The sequence below is a fragment of the Lagenorhynchus albirostris genome, chromosome 20, assembly GCF_949774975.1.
Source record: "Lagenorhynchus albirostris chromosome 20, mLagAlb1.1, whole genome shotgun sequence".
Taxonomy (NCBI): domain Eukaryota; kingdom Metazoa; phylum Chordata; class Mammalia; order Artiodactyla; family Delphinidae; genus Lagenorhynchus; species Lagenorhynchus albirostris.
This window is the reverse complement of record NC_083114.1, coordinates 42,967,884-42,990,554: the sequence shown is the minus strand read 5'-3', so window position 1 is coordinate 42,990,554 and position 22,671 is coordinate 42,967,884. Positions and strand designations below refer to the sequence as shown.

The 22,671-nt window shown below is 53.8% G+C and overlaps 1 protein-coding gene across 4 annotated transcripts in view; it reads left to right on the top strand.

The window, feature by feature from the left end:
* MAP3K14 (mitogen-activated protein kinase kinase kinase 14) overlaps positions 1–16,793 on the top strand; it is a 43,030-nt gene extending 26,237 nt beyond the window's left edge. For 3 of the 4 annotated variants that reach the window (XM_060135559.1, XM_060135558.1, XM_060135560.1), the window contains 12 exons: positions 33–653; positions 1,226–1,363; positions 7,130–7,259; positions 7,712–7,843; positions 8,289–8,393; positions 9,701–9,864; positions 10,346–10,496; positions 12,279–12,668; positions 12,833–12,939; positions 13,374–13,518; positions 14,693–14,793; positions 15,156–16,793. In XM_060135559.1, the coding sequence (XP_059991542.1) occupies positions 33–653; positions 1,226–1,363; positions 7,130–7,259; positions 7,712–7,843; positions 8,289–8,393; positions 9,701–9,864; positions 10,346–10,496; positions 12,279–12,668; positions 12,833–12,939; positions 13,374–13,518; positions 14,693–14,793; positions 15,156–15,320 (2,349 nt within the window). In that variant the 3' untranslated portion in view covers positions 15,321–16,793. The remainder of the gene's footprint in view (positions 1–32; positions 654–1,225; positions 1,364–7,129; positions 7,260–7,711; positions 7,844–8,288; positions 8,394–9,700; positions 9,865–10,345; positions 10,497–12,278; positions 12,669–12,832; positions 12,940–13,373; positions 13,519–14,692; positions 14,794–15,155) is intronic. The other variant, XM_060135561.1, reaches the window with a different exon arrangement.
* Positions 16,794–22,671: the final 5,878 nt, after the last annotated feature.

The following is a 22,671-nucleotide window of genomic DNA, read 5'->3' as shown; positions in this document are numbered from 1 at the left end:
CCCATGTCCTAACAGCTGTGTTTCCCCTGCAGGAGGATGAGTCTCCGCTAGGCACCCCGTATGTTAGAAACACCCCCCAGTTCTCCAAGCCTCTGAAGGAGCCAGGCCTTGGCCATCTCTGGTTTAAGAAACTCGGGGAGGGCCTGCGGCCAGCGCTGCCTCGACCGGAACTCCACAAACTGATCAGCCCCCTGCAGTGCCTAAACCACGTGTGGAAACTCCACCACCCCCAGGACGTAGGCCCCCTGCCCCAGCCCGCGCACCCCTTCCCCTACAGCAGACGGCCCCACCCCTTCCCGTTCCACCCTCTCCAGCCCTGGAAACCTCACCCCTTAGAGTCCTTCTTCCTAGGCAAACTGGCAAACTGTGTAGACAGCCAGCAGCCCCTGCCCGGCCCTCCCCTGGGCAGACTGGCCTGTGTAGACGGCCAGAAGCCCCTGCCTGGCCCACATGTGAAGCCCAGCTGCCCGTCTCATGGCTCGAGTGACAAGCTGTCCATGGAGGAGTACCTCGTGCACGCCCTGCAAGGCAGCGTGAGCTCCGGCCAGGCCCGCAGCCTGGCCAGCCTGGCCAAGACCTGGTTGGTGGGGGGCTCCAAGCCTCGGGAGCCCAGCCCTGAAACCGAGGACAGTGAGGGGGTCCTGCTTATTGAGGCGAGTAGTCCCCAAACACACGTACACCTACCACCGCCTCCACCTCCAGGGCCGTCCACCTTCACTACCCCCCTTCCCTTCCCCTTTTCCTCTAGTTCTCTTCCTGGGTCACTGTGTAATGTTATGTGATTTTCCCAAACTTAGATTTCTGGGTGTTATCCCGTCCATCTCTGACACACTGTCCCTTGTCCCCCGCCCCTCTTCACTGTCCTTCCCTTTCCTCTACCACTTAGCTCCTGAGGCACTTTTTCTCATGGTCAAGGCGGTTGATAATTCCGTTTCTGTCCCACAATCACAAGTCTGGGGAGGAGGTTTCTTCATCGCAAGGGTCGGCTTGCCTCTGCCCGTGAAGCTCTCCCTTGCCTTCGCCTGACTCCTGCAACCCCCTGTCTGGGTCCGTCCCCACACCCCGACCCCGAGCCCTGCCTCAGACCTGCTGGTGTTCTTGGATGCGAGGGCTCAGCCCAGCAGCCTGGCAAGGGCCACCAGTTGGAGAGCCTTCCTCACTGTAACCCTTCGTCCCTCCACTGCCCTGGCCACTGAAACCGGCCTCTGTCTCCCGCCAACCCCAGAAACTCAAGCCGGTGGATTATGAGTACCGAGAGGACATCCATTGGGCCACGCGCCAGCCCTGCCTGGGCAGAGGCTCCTTTGGAGAGGTCCACAGGATGGAGGACAAGCAAACCGGCTTCCAGTGTGCCGTCAAAAAGGTATGCCGGGCTCCGGGGCTGAGGAAGGAAGGCGGACAGGAGCCCTGTCGCGTTCCCTCTGCTTCCTTTCAGGGTTAGCACAGGGAGGCCGTGGGCCTGACTCTTTAACGGCGTCTGGCTATCCTGGCTGCCCTGGGTCAGCTGGAGCTGGAAGGGGACAGTCCAGGTCATGTGTCCCCGCCTGGGTGCCACACTTGGTGTGTGTGTATGTGAGGGAGCATGAGAGTGTGCACGCAGCCTGGGCCACTCCTGATGCCAGGCCCCTAGAGCACATCAAAACCTGGAAGATGGTTGGATTGTCATGAAATTCATGTTGAGCTGAAACCCCTAAACTACATAGTGGACCAGAAGGTAATAGCAAGAGCATAGCCTCCACCTAACAGGTGCTTCCCGACAGAGGCTGTGCACCTTGGGAGTCAGATCTGACTTGAGTTTGGGCTCTGCCCCCTGTCGGCCGGAGGTGCTAGGTCCTGCGAGATGGACATGAGGAAACGAGACTTAGCAAGAAGCCCCAGGCTTGTCCGACTGTAGAGTTTGGCTTTGAACCTCTCTTCGGGAAGGGACAGGGGAGGAAGACTCATGCTTCTAGGATTTTGATTAGAGGCAGAGGCCTGAGTCACCTCTCCCACTCCCTCGTCTCACTGATGTTAGAACTGGAGACCAGAGAGGGTCTGCACCTTGCCCACAGCTGCACAGCTGGGCCTGGAACTGAGGCCTCCTTCTGTCAGATCACACTGCCCAGGCCTAGCAGTCCTTGAGGGTGTCAGTCGTGCTCTCCTTCAGATACCATTTCTCCTCCTCTCCTCTCACCTTGACTAGAAGCCACCTTGTCCTTGACCCCAACTCAGCCTGAGGGCTAGCACCAAGGACTTCCTAAGGTGGAAATCAGAAACATTTCCATGGGCCATTTCCTTGGCCCTTGGGCAGCGTGAAATAAGCTAATTCAGAGATGGACCTTGCTTTCAAATGGCTTTTGTCAAGGACACTCTGATCCCCAAAAGGAAAGGGACCAAACAGCCAGCCCAGGCAGGTGCATCCCACGCGGAGTAGACACTGCTGCCGCCACCGTCTTGGGTGCCTGTGACTTTAAGGGGCGATGCTACAGATTGTGTTGTGAGTAAACCTGGCTTCCCTGGCTTGTGTGTGACCAGGTGTTAGAGTTCTAAAGTTTGGGCCTCGGGGTGATGGGATGAGAGAGGGGACTATCCGTAGGTATTACCCCAAGCTTCAGACCTACTGTGTCAAATAAGCCAGCTCCACCCCTGCCCACCCCCACCGGCCAAAACACGTGCTTAGTTCTTGCCAGCACGGGTCATCATCTTTCGCTGGGATGCCAAGGCCACGTGCCTGACCTCCTCAGCTGCAGTCCCCTCCCCAGGCCACCGGAGAAGGCTCAGCTGTTCCTCCTGAGAGGCGGGTGGGAGGAGGGCAAGAGAGTGTGAAGTGTCCTGGAGATGAGCGCCCATGCTGGGGAGCTTAGTCACCAGGCTCCTCAGCTGTTCCCCTGCTGAGGTTCTCAGAGTCCCAGGCAACAAGGTAAACAACCCTAATATAGTAGAAGAGGACAGAGACTCCATTTCTCACCTCCCCAAGGCAGTCGGACAAGCTCCAGGCACAAGGCACGGACTTGCCAGCCCCAGAGCTGCTGCCCCAGCCCCCCAGAGCCAGCCCTTCTCAGAGCTCCGCCTCCCCCATCCAGGATCTTAGCGGGGCTGGCTTTTGGCAGCTCACACAGCTGCCTTTGGTCGGGCAGACCACCCCTCCTTTCTCTCCAGGGCAGCGGGGTAGGGGAGGCAGTAGTGTCCTTTAGCGATTTCAGCTGGAAGATCTCAGAAACAGTTCCCTGCTAGCGGGTAGGGGTGGAGGGTGGGGACCAAGGATCAGAGGTCAAGCCGCACAGGGGGTCAGAGCAAGTCTGCACACCCTCTGACGCTCCCTAGGGAGGATCCAGGATGTGGAGTATCCTGTGGTGACATCAGCACCCCATTGGCCCTCCTTCTAGAACATTCATGGCCCCTGGTCAGATGTTGATTGGTCACAAGTCCAGGGCTTAATGTAGGGTTTGGGGGTGGGGGTGGGGTTAGGGTTTTGTTTGAGCTTACTTTTAATTTCAAATTAATTGAGGCTCATTGTAAAAGAATGATACCCAAAAAGCAGAAGTCCCTCTGTTGCCTTTGACATAAATCTTTTTTAGACTTGTTATGCATATATAAACATGTAGTTGTTTCTTTTATTGAAATGAGATTGCACTCATTTGTTGTTCTGTACCATGTTTTTTCATGTAATAGTGTATCATGGATAGATTTCCTTATCGGTACATATACATCTGTCCAGTGCTTTGTTGTTTTTTTTTTTGTTTTTTTTTTTTTTTTGCGGTACGCGGGCCTCTCACCGTTGTGGCCTCTCCCGTTGCGGAGCACAGGCTCCGGATGCGCAGGCTCAGCGGCCATGGCTCACGGGCCCAGCCGCTTCGCAGCATGTGGGATCCTCCGGGACCGGGGCACGAACCCGCGTCCCCTGCATCGGCAGGCGGACTCTCAACCACTGCGCCACCAGGGAAGCCCTGTCCAGTGCTTTTTAACAGCCAGTGTGTAAGTTCTTAACCTAGTCAGTGGATGAAGTCATAAGATCCATGAATTCCTGGAACTTTATTCTAAAGTGTGTATGTGTGTGGCAAGTGTGGACACACACACATTTTTTATTTATTAGATTTTCAAAGGGGTCTGTGGCTCAAAGAGGGTTAAGAACTGTGCGTTTGAGAACATCTGGCTCGAGCATGGAGTTCTGGGAGCCTCCTTTTGCCTCTGCCCTGATCTGGGGTAGTGTGGCCTTGGCCAAGTCCAGCCAGCTGTTGTTACCAAGCACCTGTTCTGTGCCAGACGCTGTGCCAGGGAGACAGAGGTGTGGAATCCACACGCCTGACCTGAAGGAGCTCAGATTGTAATGGGGGGTGGACACTTACATGGTGTAACGGTGGTAGAAGCAGCCATCAGCCGGGGACATGGTGAAGTCAGCCGGGACAAGTGTTGAGAAGGAAATCAGAACAAGGACCGAGGGGAGAATATCTCGATGGTGATGGCGAAATAAGGCGGAAAGCTAGGTGCCCAATACTGTGTGAGTCACCTTCACATATTTATGTTCCTGGGATCTTTAAAAGAACTTATTAGAGTTGCTGTTACTCCCTTTTTTACCGATGAAATAAAATGGATACGAATACTAAAGAAAACAAGAGGGAAAGTTTCAAGAAGGAAAAAGCGATCCGCAGTGTAAAGCGTGCCGGCAGTTAAGCAGAGGGAAGGGGCTTGTGGATTTGGCAGTTAGGTGATTGCTGACCATGTTTCCACCTGGGTAGGCGCGTGCCTGAACGTAGGTAAAAACGTCCCAGATGTAAAAGCTAATATACCTGGAAGGGCCTTCAGCGAGGTGGGGTAGCTGGGAGCTCTGGAGTCAGGCTTCCCCCACCAAAATCCCAGCTTTGCTACTTTATATCCAGTGACCTTGAGCAGATTACTGGTCCAGTCTTCAGCTTCCTTGTCTGTAAAATGAGATGATATCACCTCCTAGGCTATCGTAAGATGTAAACGACTAATGCTTATGAAGTGCTGAGCACAGTACCTGGCACGTGTTAAGTGGGCATTAAATATTAGTCCTCATTAATTAACATCCTCATCAGAGTCCAGCCTTCACTTGACAGACGCGGACACTGAAGTCCAGGGAGGAGAGGTGGCCGGACGGGCAGCTGGCCTGGACCAGGAGGCCGTCATTTCTCCCTTGGGACCGCCCTTTCAGCCTGCTCTCCCTGGGGCTGGCCCAGACTTCTAACGCGCCTTGTGTTTTGAAGTGTCCCTTCCAACCCCCTCTGATCTGGGTGGTTGGGAAGGGTTTTAATATTCCTGGGACACTCCAGAGGACTTACGGATTTCTTCACAGTTAAAGCCGAGGCTCCCAGACTTCCTTGGTTCACAACCCTTAATGTCTCAGTCATTTTTTCAAGGTGCTCCAGGCCAAAACAAGTACTGACCAGTTCCATTTATTAAATAATTGGGTCAAATAATAAGTCTTTATCCTAATAACCTAGTAGCCATTTGAATAACAACACACATAAACTGAGAGATAAATTTTGCTCTTAAACAAGCGTTACTTACTAACGGGATGCATGCCTTGTTGGGCAGGCACAACTTCTCCAACTCAGAAATCATTGGACACCGTTACTTTCATTTCCTGCTCCACATCATCCCCCTGAAGTACCTTTCTGTCACAACAACCTCCAAAAACCTAGCTTCATAAAGATATATCATCAAAAGAATGCAGTTCGATCGTTGAAACTGAACTGTCTCACGCTAGTAGTTTGTGTGGTGTCCCCAGATGTCAATCGTTGCTGTTTCCCTCAAATGCAGAATACCCTGTAGCCCCCTTCCAAGTTCTCTGCGGTGCCCCAGGGCGCTTCACCCCACAGTTCGGGAACAGTAGGGTTAAAGACGTTTGCTAATACCAGTCCGGTTGGCGAATTAGTTCCAACTCAGGTTCAGAGCTGGAAACACTGAGTCAAAGGGAGTCAAAGTTCATGTGAGTTGATTAACCAAACCAGATATTCTGCAAGTAACCAGAAGAGGGACATTTTCCACTGATAGGCTAAAGTCCAAAAGCTGCACAAGTCCGCAGGTCTCAGAAGAAAACTGCCAGAGGCCCTGACTGACGGCTTCCAGGCTGGTTTTGTTACCACTCGTGCCCCCTGGTGGTGCTTCTCAGGGCTAACATGAGAACCAGCTGCAGCCGGAAAGGACAAGTCTCTGTTAGCAAGTGTAAGCATTTAGTAAGCTGCTCTTATTTGAGCTGGAGGGAGGAGGCGGGGAACTGGCATTTCCTGAGCACCCACTAGTTGCCAGGCCTGGTGCTGGTTATCACCCCTCCAGACCCCCACTCGACCCACCCTGGAGCTGATGCCACTGTCCCCACCGTTCACATGTGGAGACACATAGCTTGGGGGAAGTGATCTACCTTTGGAAATGGCCGAGCCAGGGTCTCAGCCCAGGATGTTTGTATCCAAGGCCTATTTCTTCCCTCCATGTCATGCTGGTCCCTGCAGAAAGGAGTGGGTGGTCCCTGGCCTGCCAGTCCCCTGTAAGAGGAGCCTTGGCCAAACCCCTCCCCACAGGAGAATCCTCTCCTATGCCCAGATTCTGGGGAAACAGCTGCAAACAGAGTAAACAAGCACTACCCCATCCACATGGACACTTTAGCCCTCAGGGGAAAAGGCAGATAATTATGAGCAAATAGTAAGTGCTGAGAAGGATGCTGAGGGTCCAGGGGCACTGACAGAGGCAGAATCTTGGCCGCATCCACTCTGGCTACAGAAGCCCAGCATCTTAGGAGTAGAAGTGGATGTTGATACAGAAAATGTCCCATGACCTAGAAACTGTCCAGACATTTGGGCTGGGGAAAAGAAAGTTCTGTGTTTGGCAGATCTCTGAGGGTGGGCAGCATGCCAGGGGCCTGGATAAGGATTGTAGTTTTTGTGACTATATTTCCATAGGCATCAGCACTGAAGAACTTTCATCAAGTGCTAGGCGTTGACCCCGACCCCCAGGGGGCACAGTTTAGTCTCTAAGGGTCCAGTAGGCCCACTAGGGCCCCTGCCTGGCCTCAGAATTGTCACCGGGAACATCAGCGGCCTCTGTGCAGGGAGCTTCAAGGGTCCTGACAGGATGCCAGGGAAACAGCCCTGGTCCGTCACCCTGATTCACACCCACCTCTGGGCCCTTCCAGGTGCGAGTTGAAGTGTTTCGGGCTGAGGAGTTGATGGCATGTGCGGGATTGACCTCACCCAGAATCGTCCCTTTGTATGGAGCTGTGAAGGAAGGTCCTTGGGTCAACATCTTCATGGAGCTTCTAGAAGGTAAGGAGCCAGCCGCCGCTCCTTCTCCCTCCACATTCAGAGCCAAGTGTTTCCCCGAGTCTTGCCCAGGTTGACCCTCGTCCCCAGTCAGTCCGGTTTTTTGTTTTGTTTTTTTTGCGGTACGTGAGCCTCTCACTATTGTGGCCTCTCCCGTTGCGGAGCACAGGCTCCAGACGCGCAGGCTCAGCGGCCATGGCTCACGGGCCCAGCCGCTCCGCGGCATGTGGGATCCTCCCGGACCGGGACACGAACCCGTGTCCCCTGCATCGGCAGGCGGACTCTCAACCACTGCGCCACCAGGGAAGCCCAGTCAATCCGTTTTTACTCTCTTGACCCTGTGACATGAGCAAGAAAGGCCTGCTTTCTACCACCTGCCCTTCGAAGGCCCTTGCCCTTGGCTGGCTTGCAGGCCTGGAAAAGCCCCATGTAAAGACTAGCCATTGGTCTCCTAGGTGGCTCGCTGGGCCAGCTCATAAAGCAGAGGGGCTGCCTGCCGGAGGACCGGGCCCTTTATTACCTGGGCCAGGCTCTGGAAGGGCTGGAATACCTCCATACCCGAAGGATTCTACACGGAGATGTGAAAGGTAAGGCTCAGGGCGCCTGTGGCCCTGGTCCCCATGGGGCTCCTTCCTCACCCCACCCTGCCTGGTTTCCTCCCAGGTCTTCTGGGCCTGCTCCAGTAGGAAGGGGAAGTGTGTTCTCCCAGCCCTCAGCCTGGCACTGTAGTTTCCAGTGGGCGATGCCCACAGAGAACAGCAGATCAAGCTCCTACCGCACTGGTGACCACTGGGGGAGGGTGGGGACAGCAGAGCTGAGTGGCACTGTCCCCTCACCCTCAGAGATCCTGCCTGCTGCCTGCCTCCAGGCTGAACTGATTCCCTCCTCCCTCCCTCCATGACTAATGAAACTAATCAGAAGCAGCAGGTGCCATGCAGGGTCAGCCAGAAAGTCGCCTCGCCGGAGGCGCAGATTGGGCCGGGGCCCTTGGTGACTCACCTGTTCCTCTTCTTCCCGGGGGTGGCCTGGCAGCCGACAATGTGCTCCTGTCCAGCGATGGGAGCCACGCAGCCCTCTGCGACTTTGGCCATGCTGTGTGCCTTCAACCCGATGGCCTGGGGAAGTCTTTGCTCACAGGTACGCCCCTCCCCGCCACCGCTCCCCACAATGATAATAGCCAGTAGCCTTTACTACGCATTAGCCATGTGCCTTCTGTACTTCCTTAATGGCAATCAGAGATGTGAGCACTTTAGGTCCACCAGGATGCTTCAGCCCCACAGCAGCCCTAGGTTATGAGGCTTTTGTTGTTAGGCTTAAATGCAATGATGCACATCAGGTGCTTGTTTCTGCTGTTCCTGTTATACAGGGTGGGGAACAGAAGGGCTGGGTGCCTCGCCCGAGGTCCCCAGGTCTCCTACCTCAGAGCCCCCAGAGCTCCACCCCTCTCGTCCAGCCTTTCCTGGGGAGCTGTGCTCCCAGCCTGCGACCTCAGCCCTCCTGTGTCTCTGAGAGCACAGTTTCTGAAAGCAAAATGGGAAGGCTGACCAAGGGGCTGGGGCTCAGTAGCTGAAGAAATCCCTGTTTTTAACTTACATTCTTCTAGTTATCAAAATAATCCATACCCACTGTAAAATATTTGGTGACTACAGTGTGAAGTGGTATGGAAGGGGAGGAAAAAAGAATTCTCACCATTCCTCTTGCCCAGAGAGATAATCATGAATATTTTAGATAATTCCCTCCAGGTCTTTTTTTTTTTCCGTACATAGTTAAGGCCATTGTAACACGATTTTGTACCCTGCTTTTTTATTTATAGCATTAGCATAAAATTATTTCATTTTGACCAAAGGAAAAACAGTCTTTTAGAAGTGATTCTTTGTTGTTAAAGGACTGTTGGTAATTCTGAAGATGTAAATTGCACATGGACACCTGCCCTCCACTTTGAAATAACTCTAGTGTTTTCTTCGTATTACAAAAATATCTTTTCTAATATCTTTTGCAGAAAGTCAAGCTAAGCAAAACTACAAACCGCTGGAAAAAAATACTGTTCACATCTGGCATCAATCTTTCTAGTCTTTTATGCATATAAGTTTTCTTTTTCCTTTTTGTTTTTTTTTTTAACCTACATGTTAGGAACATCATACCACTAATCAGTCTTCTACAACCGAATTTCCAGTGTCTAGGCCCCTCCCCGCTTTTGGGAAAGCACTTTAAGGGCTTGGTCCACGGGCAGAGCCCGTGTTTTGGATGATACATTCTTTGTCCTAGTCCCCAGGACGATCCCCGACTTGGCCCAGCCCCAGCAAGTTTGATCTGGAGGCTCTATCTCTGTTTAAAGTACTCTGAGACAGTCAGGGTGTTTCAGGAATTGACTCGGGTGGTCATTGCCGAGGCTTCTGCCCGTCAGAGTTCACAGTTGCCTCTTCTGTCTCTCCTCACCTTCTCAGGGGACTACATGCCCGGGACAGAGACCCACATGGCGCCAGAGGTGGTGATGGGCAAGCCCTGTGACGCCAAGGTGGACGTCTGGAGCAGCTGCTGCATGATGCTGCACATGCTCAATGGCTGCCACCCTTGGACCCAGTACTTCCGAGGGCCGCTGTGCCTCAAGGTCCGTGACAGCGCCTGGGGCCGCCAGCAGGGCCGCGGGGCCCGGGCTGCAGGCTTGATGTGGCCTCCCATTTGGGCCGCTCTTCAGTGGCAGATGGGAGCAAGCAGAGGCCTCATCATAAGTGTGGGATCCTGACTAAAATACTTGGCTACTGGAATCTGAGGGTCCAAGGGCAGATCCTAGGTGAGGGGTCTTCTTGGGTCCATGGTTCAGGGCTCTCTTGCGTCCACACCCCGGGCCACCTCTGCCTGCCTCCTGACAGGCTGGGCCTGGGGGTCATGGGTGCCTCACCCCCCGGCTCTGTGCTGTCCTCCCTTTTCTTGGAACAGTCCCAGCCCTCACTCTAGACCAGGCCACCCTGGTCCTTGTGACCGACCCCAGCACAGCAGGGCAGGGGAGAGTGGGGAGGAGCAAGAACAGAAAGCCGGGGGCCAGGAAGTGACGGGGAGGCGGGCCTCATATGTTGCCTTTTGACCCCCAGATTGCCAGCGAGCCTCCGCCTGTGAGGGAGATCCCGCCCTCCTGTGCCCCCCTCACAGCCCAGGCCATCCAGGAAGGGCTCAGGAAAGAGCCTGTCCACCGAGCGTCTGCCGCAGAGCTGGGGGGGAAGGTCAGCCTGGCGCTGCAGCATGGTAAGAGCCCCATGCTGGCTGCAGGGGGCGAGAGAGGTGGCGGGGTCGTGTAGTGGCCAAGAGCAAGGTACTCAGCCTCTCAGAGCCTTGGTTCCCCCGTCTAGAGCATGGGCCTGACACCAACCTCAGGCTTGTTAGGGAGACTGAGGTCACGTGAGTCGAAGTGCTTAGTACTGTGCCTTGTACTGTGCTTAGTACTGTGTCTTGATGCAGAGGCTGTGCTCAGAGATGGGGCAAGGGGTTACAACGTATAAAGGGAGGCTTGAACTCAGTATCAGAGAATGTGAAATAAAGCCAGGTATCACTTTCTAGCCATTTATGTGGGGAAAATCAGGAAGTTGGTGTCACGCCAAGTGTTGGTGGGGATGAGGGACAGTGGCCTTTGCGCTCTGCTGGAATGCACCTGGCAGCACTCCGGCAGACGTCTGCAGACCCGGGACCCAGCACCCCACTCCAGGGCGCACCGCCAAAGAAACTCTGCCCAGATCCATAAGGGGACACGCCTGCGGATGCACGCTGCAGTGTCGTTTGTGGGAGGGGAGTCGGGTGTCCCTCCCTGGGAGCTTGGAGAGGCCAAAGGTGGGGGGGGTGGAGGATGCTCCACGCAGCGCTCACAGCAATTAAAGCAACTCTGCTCACGGGGCAACCTGGCTGGATCTTCAAGCCGCAGTGCTGGCTGCAAAGAGGACCAACAGAGCAAGGCCTAGAACACAGTGCCTTTTCTGGAAATTAAAAATTGATAAATAGGGCTTCCCTGGTGGCGCAGTGGTTAAGAATCCGCCTGCCAATGCGGGGGACGTGGGTTTGAGCCCTGGTCCGGGAAGATCCCACATGCCGCGGAGCATCTAAGCCTGTGCGCCACAACTACTGAGCCCGCACTCTAGAGCCCGCGTGCCACAACTACTGAGCCTGCGCTCTAGAGCCTGCGAGCCACAACGGCTGAGCCCGCGTGCCACACCTACTGAAGCCCACACGCCTAGAGCCCGTGCTCCGCAACAAGAGAAGCCACCGCAATGAGAAGCCCGCACACCGCAACGGAGCGTAGCCCCCGCTCGCCACAACTAGAGAAAAGGCCCACGCGCAGCAACAAAGACCCAATGCAGCCAAAAATAAAATAAATGTATTAAAAAAAATTGATAAATAAAAATAACACATGCTTTGCAAGAATTCGATCAAACCGAAAATGACATGTTGAACATAAGAGAACATCAGCCGGGGGCGGGGTAGGGGGTGGCAAGGGAGAGACAGTGGTTATGGGAACAAAAGGGAATAAGTAAAACAGAAGAGAGACCTTGCAGAGCCCCCTGACGCCAAACCTAGATGGTAGTTGTAATGGCCCCAGGGCTGAATTGCCTTCCACTCCAGAGGAATGGTGTCTTCAGGAAGCACTGACTATCGGGAAGGGAGGGGTAAGAGAGACGGAGGGTCAGCGAGGCCCATTCGCCTGGGAACTGTGAGTTGGCATTACCCCAGAGCTATTTTTAAATCTTCTCTTTACTATTAATATTAACAAAGTCCTTCTCTGGAGCCAATTCTGTAATTTTTAAATTTGCAGTTGTTACCTAGGAGGAAAATGGAATAAAAGAAATACTGTCGTAGTCCCATCATCAGGGCCATCTTATGGAAGAGGCCTCCTCTGGAGACCACACACTGCCCTCCGAAGTCATGTCCTGGCCGGGCAAAAGGCCACTCTCACTGCCCGCTTCTGGCCCTCTTCTGCTCAGGAAAGGCCACCTGGCCTGGCCCATTTCCACCTCACCACGTGTGTTCTCTGTTTTGTAGTGGGAGGTCTGAGGAGCCCTTGGAGGGGAGAGTACAAAGAACCAAGACATCCGCCGCCACTCCAAGCCCACCCACCGTCAAGCCAAGGGCACCCTCACCAGACCCTACGTGCCCCGCCAGTGGAGCTGTCGCCAGGGGAGCTCTCACCAGGGGACCCGGGGCCCCAGCCAGCTGAGGATGCAGCAGGCGGGGCCCCTAAGCTCCAGCCTCCTCCACCCCCAGAGCCCCCAGAGCAGAACAAGTCTTCCAGCTTGCACTGGGGCAAAGAAGAGTCCGGGACGTGGGAACCACTGGCTCTGTCCTCCCTGGATACGGCCCCAGCCAAGAACTCCAGCTCACCAGAGCGGAAGGCAACCTTCCCTGAGCAAGAGCTGCAACAGCTGGAAATAGGTACGGGCAGCCACGGCATCCAGGTCCCTGAGCACTGGCCTGGGCCCTGCACCAAGGCCTGGGCTTCGTCCTCTTCCCCAGGGTCAGCAATCTGTGCAGAAGAACGCCGACGGCACAGCCGGACCCTCCCAGTCTTTCACAAGGTCTTCTGCCTTTCTCTGCAGAATTATTTCTGAACAGCCTGTCGCAGCCGTTTTCTTTGGAGGAACAGGAGCAAATCCTGTCATGCCTCAGCGTCGACAGCCTCTCCCTGTCAGATGACAGTGAGAAGGTGAGTCGGCCGTGGGCCAGGAGCCGGGGCACAGGGCAGGTGGCTCTGTGCCCGGCCAGTGAAGGGGCCATGTGCAAGTAGTGGGTAAAGGGCAGGTGACAGGGGTGCCCGTTCCTTCTGGGAGGGGTCCTCACTGGGGCAGGGGTCCTGGTTTCTCAGAATGAGACGGTCCATCTCCAACACACCCGGGAATTAGGGACTGGTTTGGCTACTAGGATAGTGAGGGGAAAGGCTTGGCTTTGGTGCCCATAGAATTACTGTTCACCCTCCTCCAGCCCAAGGGCCCCTCAGGAGCTCAGCCCTGTGCTGAGCCCCAATGCTCAGGAGAGCCACGCTCCAGCCTAGGACATGGGCACTTCCTCGCCAAATCAGACCAAGGCCAGAGATGGCTCCCTGAGCCCGGGGGCCTGAGTCTGTGCCCACTTCTGTTTCAGAACCCGTCCAAGGCCTCTCAGAGCTCGCGGGACACCCTGAGTTCCGGCGTGCACTCGTGGGGCAGCCAGGCGGAGGCCCGCAGCTCCAGCTGGAACATGGTGCTGGCCCGGGGGCGGCCCACCGACACGCCGAGCTATTTCAACGGTACAGTCCCCTGATCCGCCTGGGACTGGGGAGTCTGAGAGTGGGGCACAGTGGGGAAGGGAGAGGAAGGCACCTGGCACCCAGAATCTGAGGTACCTGGCCATTAAGTTGGTTTAGAGTAAAGGCCCTGATCACCCAGAGCCTTTCCTCATGGGGCAGTCAAGGACCATTGCCCCTTGTGAGCAGTTGATAGAGTCCCAGAAGGCCTCTAGCTTGGGGCAGAGAGCAGTCTTTCCTGGCCTGGAGTCCCAAAGCTGAGCGATTAATGTCTTCTAAAGGGAAAAGGAAGAATGGGACCCCATGAGCGTTTTAATCAAGAGGTCAGCAATAGGGGCTTCCCTCGTGGTACAGTGGTTAAGAATCCGCCTGCCAGTGCAGGGGACACGGGTTTGAGCCCTGGTCCGGGAAGATCCCACATGCCACAGAGCAACAAAGCCCGTGCGCCACAACTACTGAGTCTGAGCTCTAGAGCCCATGAGCCACAACTACTGAAGCCCATGCACCAAGAGCCCGTGCTCCGCAGCAAGAGAAGCCACCGCGATGAGAAGCCTGCGCACTGCAACGAAGAGTAGCCGCTGCTCTCCGCAACTAGAGAAAGCCCGTGCACAGCTACAAAGACCCAACGCAGCCAAAAATAAATAAATATTAAAAAAAAAAAACTCAGTAGTAGGTTTGCTGAGATCCTCCTCTGACATTTGAAGTCAGAAGATGAGAAGGACAACATATGTAGAACTCTGTTTTCAAGCATGGTTGCAGAGGTCATGTTGTGATTTTGATAGAATGAGGGTTTCATCAGCTTACGGTTCCCTGGGGACAGTGAGACTCATGGCATCAAGCCCCCATGCCTGGCCACAGGCCGCTCCACCTCAGGGACTTAAAATCTAATTTGCCCACAATCTAATTTAAGAATCTTTGTTTCCAGTTCCTTTCTGCTTTGTAAGTTGAAATACTACTTCCCCACAGGAGCCAACCCTAGATATTTGCACTGTGCAGGCCAAATTCCTGGTGTTGACAGGAAATGGCCAGTAAGAGCTAGCAGGGGTATAACATTGCAGCCACTCCATCCTCCATGTCATCTCTGCAGCTTCCCCACAGCCACCCTGCTTCCCCCTACACAGGGCGCCTTAGGGAGCTAGCAGCCACTCCCCTGATGGTCACCTTACCTGCCTTCTAGGTGTGAAAGTCCAAATACAGTCTCTCAATGGCGAACACCTGCACATCCGGGAATTCCACCGGGTCAAGGTGGGAGACATCGCAACCGGCATCAGCAGCCAGGTAAGGGGGCAGGTACACGCTTAGGGGCAGAGCCCCAGAACCCAGTGTACCTAGCCCAGTCCTCCAGGAAGGAGGCTTTTGAATAAGTAGAAATGGCACCAGAGGAAATAGCTGGCCCCAGATGTCCCCTGGGGTCCCAGGGCAAGACTGGCCGTGGTGATTGAAGGGTCCTCAGGATCCACACTTGGGCCAGGAGAGGTTCTGCAAGTGTTCCAGAAGGAAAGGCAGCTGATACCTCAGGGCTGCCTACTCGGCTGGAGGGAGGTGTCTGCCAGCACGGCAGGAGGCCGTCAGCACCGCACTTCTAGGAACCTTCGGTGCCCCTTGCCACTCTCAGACCCATTCGTTTGCTCTGCCCGCAGATCCCAGCCTCAGCCTTCAGCTTGGTGACCAAGGACGGGCAGCCCGTGCGCTACGACATGGAGGTGCCGGACTCGGGCATCGACCTGCAGTGCACCCTGGCCCCTGACGGCAGCTTCGCCTGGAGCTGGAGGGTCAAGCATGGCCAGCTGGAGAACAGGCCCTAACCAGCCTTCCACCACTGGCTCCACTTGGCCAGAAGTGACCTTCCTTCTCGGTGCTCAGCGCTGCCCCCGAGACACAGGCTCAGCCTGCCTGCTCCCAGGGGCCTGCCAGCTTGTGGCTCAGCGGTGGGACCAGGGGCTGGCAGCAGTGAGGTGGGGCTAGCAGAACACCTCCCAGGATCTCCCACCTGTGTCCTTCCTGAGCCCACATGAGGAGGAGGAGGAGGAAGACAGGAGGCCTCTTCCCATGGGAAACAAAGAGGGTCTTCTCTGCCTTGGTCCTGACAAGCTGGCCTGACCCATTAGAATCAGTGACCACTTGCTGGCAGTCAGGGGAGAGTGGCTTCCGGCCCAGGTCCCAGGGAGGTGGGTGAGCCCCTCCCTCGGGTTCCAGGCAGGTATGAGCATCTAATGACCTACCCCCAGGCCCAGTACAGGACTGGGGCAGCAGGTGTGCCTACCCTTGGGTTAATGGAGGGGGCCCTCTGACGCCCTTGGCCGGCCTTGCCTGGCCATCAGGCCCCCTTCTATCTCTAGGTGTTTTTCAGACCAGGTCAGGGAGGGAGGAATGCCTGACACTGGGGGTCTCCCTGGGAGAAAACACCACACTTCTCAGGGAGCCGCAACCCAGGCCCTGAGCTGAGCTCAGCTTCAGCAAGGACCAGAGAAGGCGTTCGAGTGACGTGGTTCTCAGTCCCTAAGCACATGCCCCTTCGCTGCTGGCCACGAGTCTTCCCCGGAGCAGCAGGCCCCGAGCCCCGACCGCAGGCCCAGCACCGCCCCTGCGCAGCTGGCACTCAGCGCCCTCATCTGTAGTAGCGAAGGGCGACATGAGACCTACCTGACGGGAACCGTCTGAGGACAGAGCACGATAGACTCGAGAGACGGCGGCAGATGCAGGTGCTACTGTTACCCAGGCCACGGCTCTCAACAGCCTCACGTGAGCTTCCCGAGACACTCACTGGTCCTGCTGCCCCTGGTCTTGGGGGCACTGCCAGCTGCACTTTGCACTCTGATGACCTCAAGCACTTTCATGGCTGCCCTCCAGGAGGGCAGGCCAGTGGTTCTGCATGAGCACAAGCAGGCCAGGAGATGGGGTGAAGGGACTCAGCTCTTGACCCTTCTCCATGCATGTGACCCCTCAAACCTCCTTCAGGTTTCTTTAAGGTGAGCACCCCCTACCATCACCCCAACCCAGCCTCTTCTTTCCGGGGGAGCTGATCAGCACTCGTGTAGCATTAATCAACTGTGAATTGTTGTGGGGTGAGGGGATGTCCCCTGAGGTTCCATCTGGGGAGAAGCTCATCCCCACGTTTTGCCAAGGTGGCCTCTGCCCAGCTCTCCACATTGAGCCATGCTGCTCCCCAGGGAGAGACCCCCGGCCCCCCCATGCATGAAGAACTGCAGCCTTGGTCCTGCAGAGTTGAGACGGTAGAGAACTCCTCGTGGGCAATAAAGTTTGAGGTAATAAGTGTGTTTGGGCCACGGTTGTCTCCACTCGCGCCTGCCTGTGTGCTGAACCTCACATCCTGACAGCAGCCTCCTTGCGCCTTCTTGCTGGGACCTTGTCCAGTCTTGCCCCGTAGGCAAGGACTGTTCTCAGCCCTTGAATGGGGCTGCTTTTCCCACCACTCCTCCCGGTTGGTGCTTCCAGTTCCGCCTCTGAGCTATCCATTCAGACCAGTTAGGCAAGATGCCCCACCCGGTGACAGCAGGGAAGTCCCTGGCAGAACACTGCCAGGCTGAGGGGAGGAGGAGGAGGGTGTCGAGCCTGGGCACTGACCCAGCAGGGTTAGGTGGGGGCAGACCACATGCCCAGAACAAAGACATCCCCCCACCCCGCCACTCCTCTGTCCCTGAGGCCTGGCTTCCTGGGAACTGAACTGGGAGTGAGCCTGCACTCCCAGCCCTTCCAGCCACCCAAGTGTCTGCAGGTGATCAGAGATGACTTTCCCAAAGTCGGTTCCCTGGTGGTGGGAGAGGACCTGTCTGAGGATGGATGCCACCAGCGCACAGGGTGCCTTATCTAATCTGGCTGCACCCCAAAGCTGTGTCCCTGTGTGTGTGCACTGGACACACGTGCACAACTTGGGGTAAAGGTGGCAGGTTCAGCAGGTTCTTGGAGGGTCCTGGGCGCACAGAAGGGGCAGCGGCCTCGTGCCAGTGTGCCCAGGGCAGGTGCAAAGTTCAGCCTAGCAGACCCCAGGCTTACAGGTCGCCGCCCTCCACCAATCTGGGCCTGCTGCAGAGAGCAGGGCCGCCCCATGTCTCCAGGAGAGGGGCATCCGGCTAGCTGCGGGGCGAGGTGGGGCAGCCCACTCCGGAAGATGCCCCCCAACCGCCAAGCCCACCCACTCGCCGGGATCGTGAGCGCTGTTCCCTGCCCGCAGCGGTCGCGGCAGGGATGTCACAGAGGCGGCGACATCACAGACGCCGGCGCCCCCGGCATCTCCACCGCCCTCCACAGCCCGCCACCAAAGAGCGCACTGGAGGCGGAGGCGTTAGCAGCCACCAGCCCGCTCCCCGCCTCTCAGACAGAGCCTCGGTCAGCATGGGGGTGACAGGTGGGAGCGGGCGGGCGCGCGGCGAGGCGGGGCCGGGCGCGGAGGGACGGCCGGGGCGGGGCCGGGCGGGAAAAGTTAAAGTGAGGGGCGGGGCGCCGGGGGCGGGGATTGGCCGGGGCCCCTGCCTGGCGCCTGAAAGGAAGGTCGACCCCAGCCAAAACCCTCACGATCCCAGCGAGGATGAGGGGCGGTGCTACCCTGACCACCACACCCACCCAGCGTTGGCCCTGTGCGGTGCACAAGCGTGTGTGTACACACGTGCACACCGAGGGGTGGAGGCTGCAGACCCGGCGGGTTCTTGGAGGGCTTCAGGGTACCCAGAAAGAGCAGTGGCCCTGTGCCCAGAAACGACACATGAATTATCCCAAACTGCCGAGAACCACCCCCAAATCAAATCAAGTTGTTCCTGGTTGTTGCTTGGAGCTTGTGCAAGGAAAAGCAATCTGCTTCAACAGATGTTTACTGAGCGCATCCGTTGTGCTTTGCACTCTTCTCCGTACCAACAAGCAAAGATGTTTGCCCCTCAGGGCCCTGGATCTCCCAGGTTTCTAATAATGGGGGCTCAGATCCCCCCCTCCCCCGAAATGGAAGATTTCTTCTCAAGACCTTCTCTCCCAGGAGGACATAGGCCAGCCTTCAAAATGTGCCAAGAACCAACTACCAGAGAGCACCTTCCCCACCCCCACCCCCCCCACCCCCCCACCCCCCGTCCCAAATGCCTAAGGCAAACAAATTGATGCAAACAACTTAAATCACTCCTGCAACATTTACTGCAACCCCTTCAGGACTTACTCTTTTTTTCTTTTTTCTTCTTTTAATCTCAGCAGAGAACAGTATTTTATTTTATAAATTTATTTATAAATCTACTTATAAATTTATTTATTTATTTATGGCTACGTTGGATCTTCATTGCTGTGCGCGGGCTTTCAGCGAGCAGGAGCTACTCTTCGTTGGGGCGCACGGGCTTCTCATTGCGGTGGCTTCTCTTTGTTGTGGAGCACGGGCTCTAGATGCGTGGGCTTCAGTAGTTGTGGCACGCGAGCTCAGTAGTTATGGCTCACGGTCTCAGTTGCTCCGCGGCATGTGGGATCTTCCCAGACCAGGGCTCAAACCCGTGTCCCCTGCACTGGCAGGCAGATTCTTAACCACTGCACCACCAGGGAAGTCCTATTTTAGTTTTTAATTGTATAGTTGATTTACAATGTCATATTAGTTTCAGGTGTACAGCACAGTAATTGTTATATATTTTTTTTCAGGTCCTTTTCCCTTATAGGCTATTACAAAATGTTGAGTATACTTCCCTGTGCTATACAGTGAGTCCTTGTTGGTTATCTATTTTAATATATAGTAGTGTGTATATGTTATCCCTACCCCCCCGCCCCCGCTTTCCCTTTGGTAACCATAAGTTTGTTTTCCGTGCCTGTGAGTCTCTTTCTAGTTTGTAAATAAGTTTGTTTGTATCTTTTTTTTTTAGATTCTACATATAAGCAATATCATATGATATTTGTCTTTCTTTGTCTCTCTTATTTCACTTAGTATGATAATCTCTAGGTCCATCCATGTTGCGCAAGTGGCATTATTTCAGCATTTTTAATGGCTGAGTAATATTCCATTGTGTGTGTATATATATATATATATATATATACCACATCTTCTTTATCCATTCATCTGTCCATGGATATTTAGGTTGCTTCCATGCGTTGGCCATTGTAAATAGTGCTGCAATGAACATTGAGGTGCATGTATCTTTTTGAATTAGAGTTTTCTCCAGATATATGCCCAGGAGTGGGATTGCAGGATCATATGGTAACTCTATTTTTAGTTTTTTAAGGGACCTCCGTACTGTTCTCCATAGTGAGAACATTCCCACCAACAGTATAGGACAGTTTCTTTTCTCCACACCCTCGCTAGCATTTATTATTTGTAAGGGCTTAGCATTGTGCTAGGCCCTGAGTCTGATGAGTTAACTAAAAATTAAAAGGTAGGTTGGATAGCTAGGATTATCACTGAGACAACGACAATGGAGATTTGGGCTGTCAGGCATGAGCAGGATTTTGTCAGGAGAGAGACTTTCTGAGTATCAGAAATAGCATGTGCAAAGGCACTGGGGCACAAAAGACCCTGCCATGCTCCAGGGTGTCTTGGGCTTGGGGCAAGGCAAGGAACTGGATACCAGGAGATGAAAAAAGAAGGCAGAGGTCAGACCATGCAGGATCTTTGAGGCCACCCTAGAGTCTAGACGTGAGCAGAGGCAGGGGTGATGCAGCAGGCTCACTCTGCAGTCATTGAGATGCCCAGTGGGGATGGGGGTGGGGGCACATGGTTCAGTGGTCCATCTAGAGGCCTAAAGAAATTTCAGACAGCACAATGGTTAGCACCACAGGGTTTGGAGCCAGTCCGACTTGTGTTCAGGTCATGGTACTGCTCTTAAGAGCTGTGTGACTTGTGCAAGCTTCCTCATCTGTAAGAGGAGAGTCGCGGCCACCTGTGCATAGAGTGGCTCTGAGGATTGAATGTGTGCAAAGCACTCAGAGCTGAGTTTTGAGGGGTAGTGAGTCCTGGGTTTGTGTTGACTTTGGTGTCAGAAGAGAAGGTCAGCAACAGCGGTGGTGGGAAGGTCAGAAGCTGGGGAAGTGAGAGGGTCACAAATGACCCAGGTCTCTAATTGGGGTGATAGGATGAAGGATGAATCAGGCAGAGGTTATCGAGAGATGAGAGATTGGAAAGGAAGACAGGTCAGACATGCAGAACCGTGTTGGCCAGGCTAGAGTCTGGACACCAGGGTGTGAAGTTGAGGTCAGAAATGGGGGATACACCGCAGGGTTTGGCAGGGTGAGAGGGATAAGGAAACCATATTTTTGCACAGACCTTTGCTAAGCATCCACGTTATATCTGACTCTCTGTGTAGAGGATCAGAGATTCAAAGTGAGAAACCCACGCACCCGACCCACCTCTAACTGAGGGTCAGAAAGAAGCTGTGTGCTTAGATAGAAGTCTGCAGGGGTGGGGTGGGGTGGGGGCAACTGGACGAGGAGTCCCTAGCTCAGCACCTCGAGGTAGAATCTGGAAGGTCTTCAGGAAGAGGCGAATCCTGAGCAACGTCACAATAGGAAACAGGGGAATTCCAGGCTTTGACAAGGAATCCGTAGTGTTTTGGACAAGGTGAAGTTGAGGCCCCCTGAAGGAGAAATGTGTAATCAGTGATTGCAGTTTGAGTCTAGAACTCAGGAGAAGTGAGAGTAAGAAATAGAGATTGGAGGGTCTCCTGCAGTCACAGCCACAGGCTTGAAAGCTCCAAGGGGGCAGAGACTGTGTATGTTCATCACTAGCTCCTCCACCCCTAGCACAGTGCCTGGCCAGTACCTGGGGCTCAACATTTTCTTTTAACTTTATCATAGAAATATATGCATGTGGTTAAATAGTACTGAAGAGCTTATTCAGTGATGAGAAACAAGAATCCCCGATACCACACACCCCCAGCCTCACTCCTCAGAGCAACCACTCTTGTTTCATGTGAACGGTTTTTCTGCCTAGTTACCTTCTCATCTCTCTACAAGCTCACAGGCTTTTTCTTGGTTTATCAGCTCTAGACATTACCACTTTCTTGCTCTAATGGCGCCACCCTGTCCCATCCTCCCAACTTCAATTGTTTTTAGATATGCTGATAACTTTTGTAAATTTAATATACTTATATCTTTATTTTTTTCATCAACTTTAGAGAATATCTTTTGACACCACACATAGTAAGATGAAGTTTGTAGTGACCCTACCTTTCCCTTCAGCTTTCCTCCCTGCCTTACACCTCCCAAAGCCTCTAACCTGTATTTCTGGGTTTTTTTAATATCAAGGTTGGTAACATTCATATTGTCCCATAACCATAATTATGTTTTCCAAATTTTGTTTATATATGGATTCTAAAAGTTGCAAGTTAATAAACAGGATTTACCTTATTGTGACTACATAACAACTGTTCACTGCAGGGCCAGAAAAGGTACCACAACTACCTTTTCTTTCTCATACAGCTTTTTGTTTTTCCTGGAGTTTTTAGTGGCCTTTTCCTTGTACTCTTTGCTTTTATTATAGTCTTTGTTTTCTTCAACCTCTACATCTAGCCAACTACCTTGTCAGGTCTTCTTTATTTCAGAGACCTACTGCCCAGGATCCTCTATTCTCCTGCACAAATGTGTACTGGTTGTAGGCCTCTATACAGTTAACATCTGGGACTTAGCTTCTTTCTGGGGGTGGACACACTATTTCATTCCTGACTCTCTTGTTTTACACCTTTATTTTGCTTTGGCACATCTTCAAATAACTTCCCCCCCCCCAAAAAAAAAAGAGGAGGTAAATTTTCTGAGTTTTCCATGACTGAATTGATAGTTGGGCTGGATATAGAATTCTAGGTTAAAAACCATTTTCCTCAGAAATTTTAAAGACAAACTTTGTTGCTAACTCTGCTGCCAGTATGATTTTCCTCCCCTTGTAGGTGACTTGTTTTTCCACTTAGAAACATTTAGGAATCCTTTGTTCTTGGTGCAATGAACTTTTACAACAAAGATCTTTTGACATCTGTAGTGCTGGGCATTCAGTAAACACTTTTAAGCCAATGACATCCTTCAGCTCAGGGAAATATTGATTCCTCTTTTCTTCTCCATGTTCTCCATTCTTTCTGAATCCCCTTTCTATAACCCAGAATTAGATTTCCTTTTAACTTTATTTTATTTATTTATTTTTGGCTGCATTGGGTCTTCATTGCTGCACGTGGGCTTTCTCTAGGTGAGATGAGTGGGGGG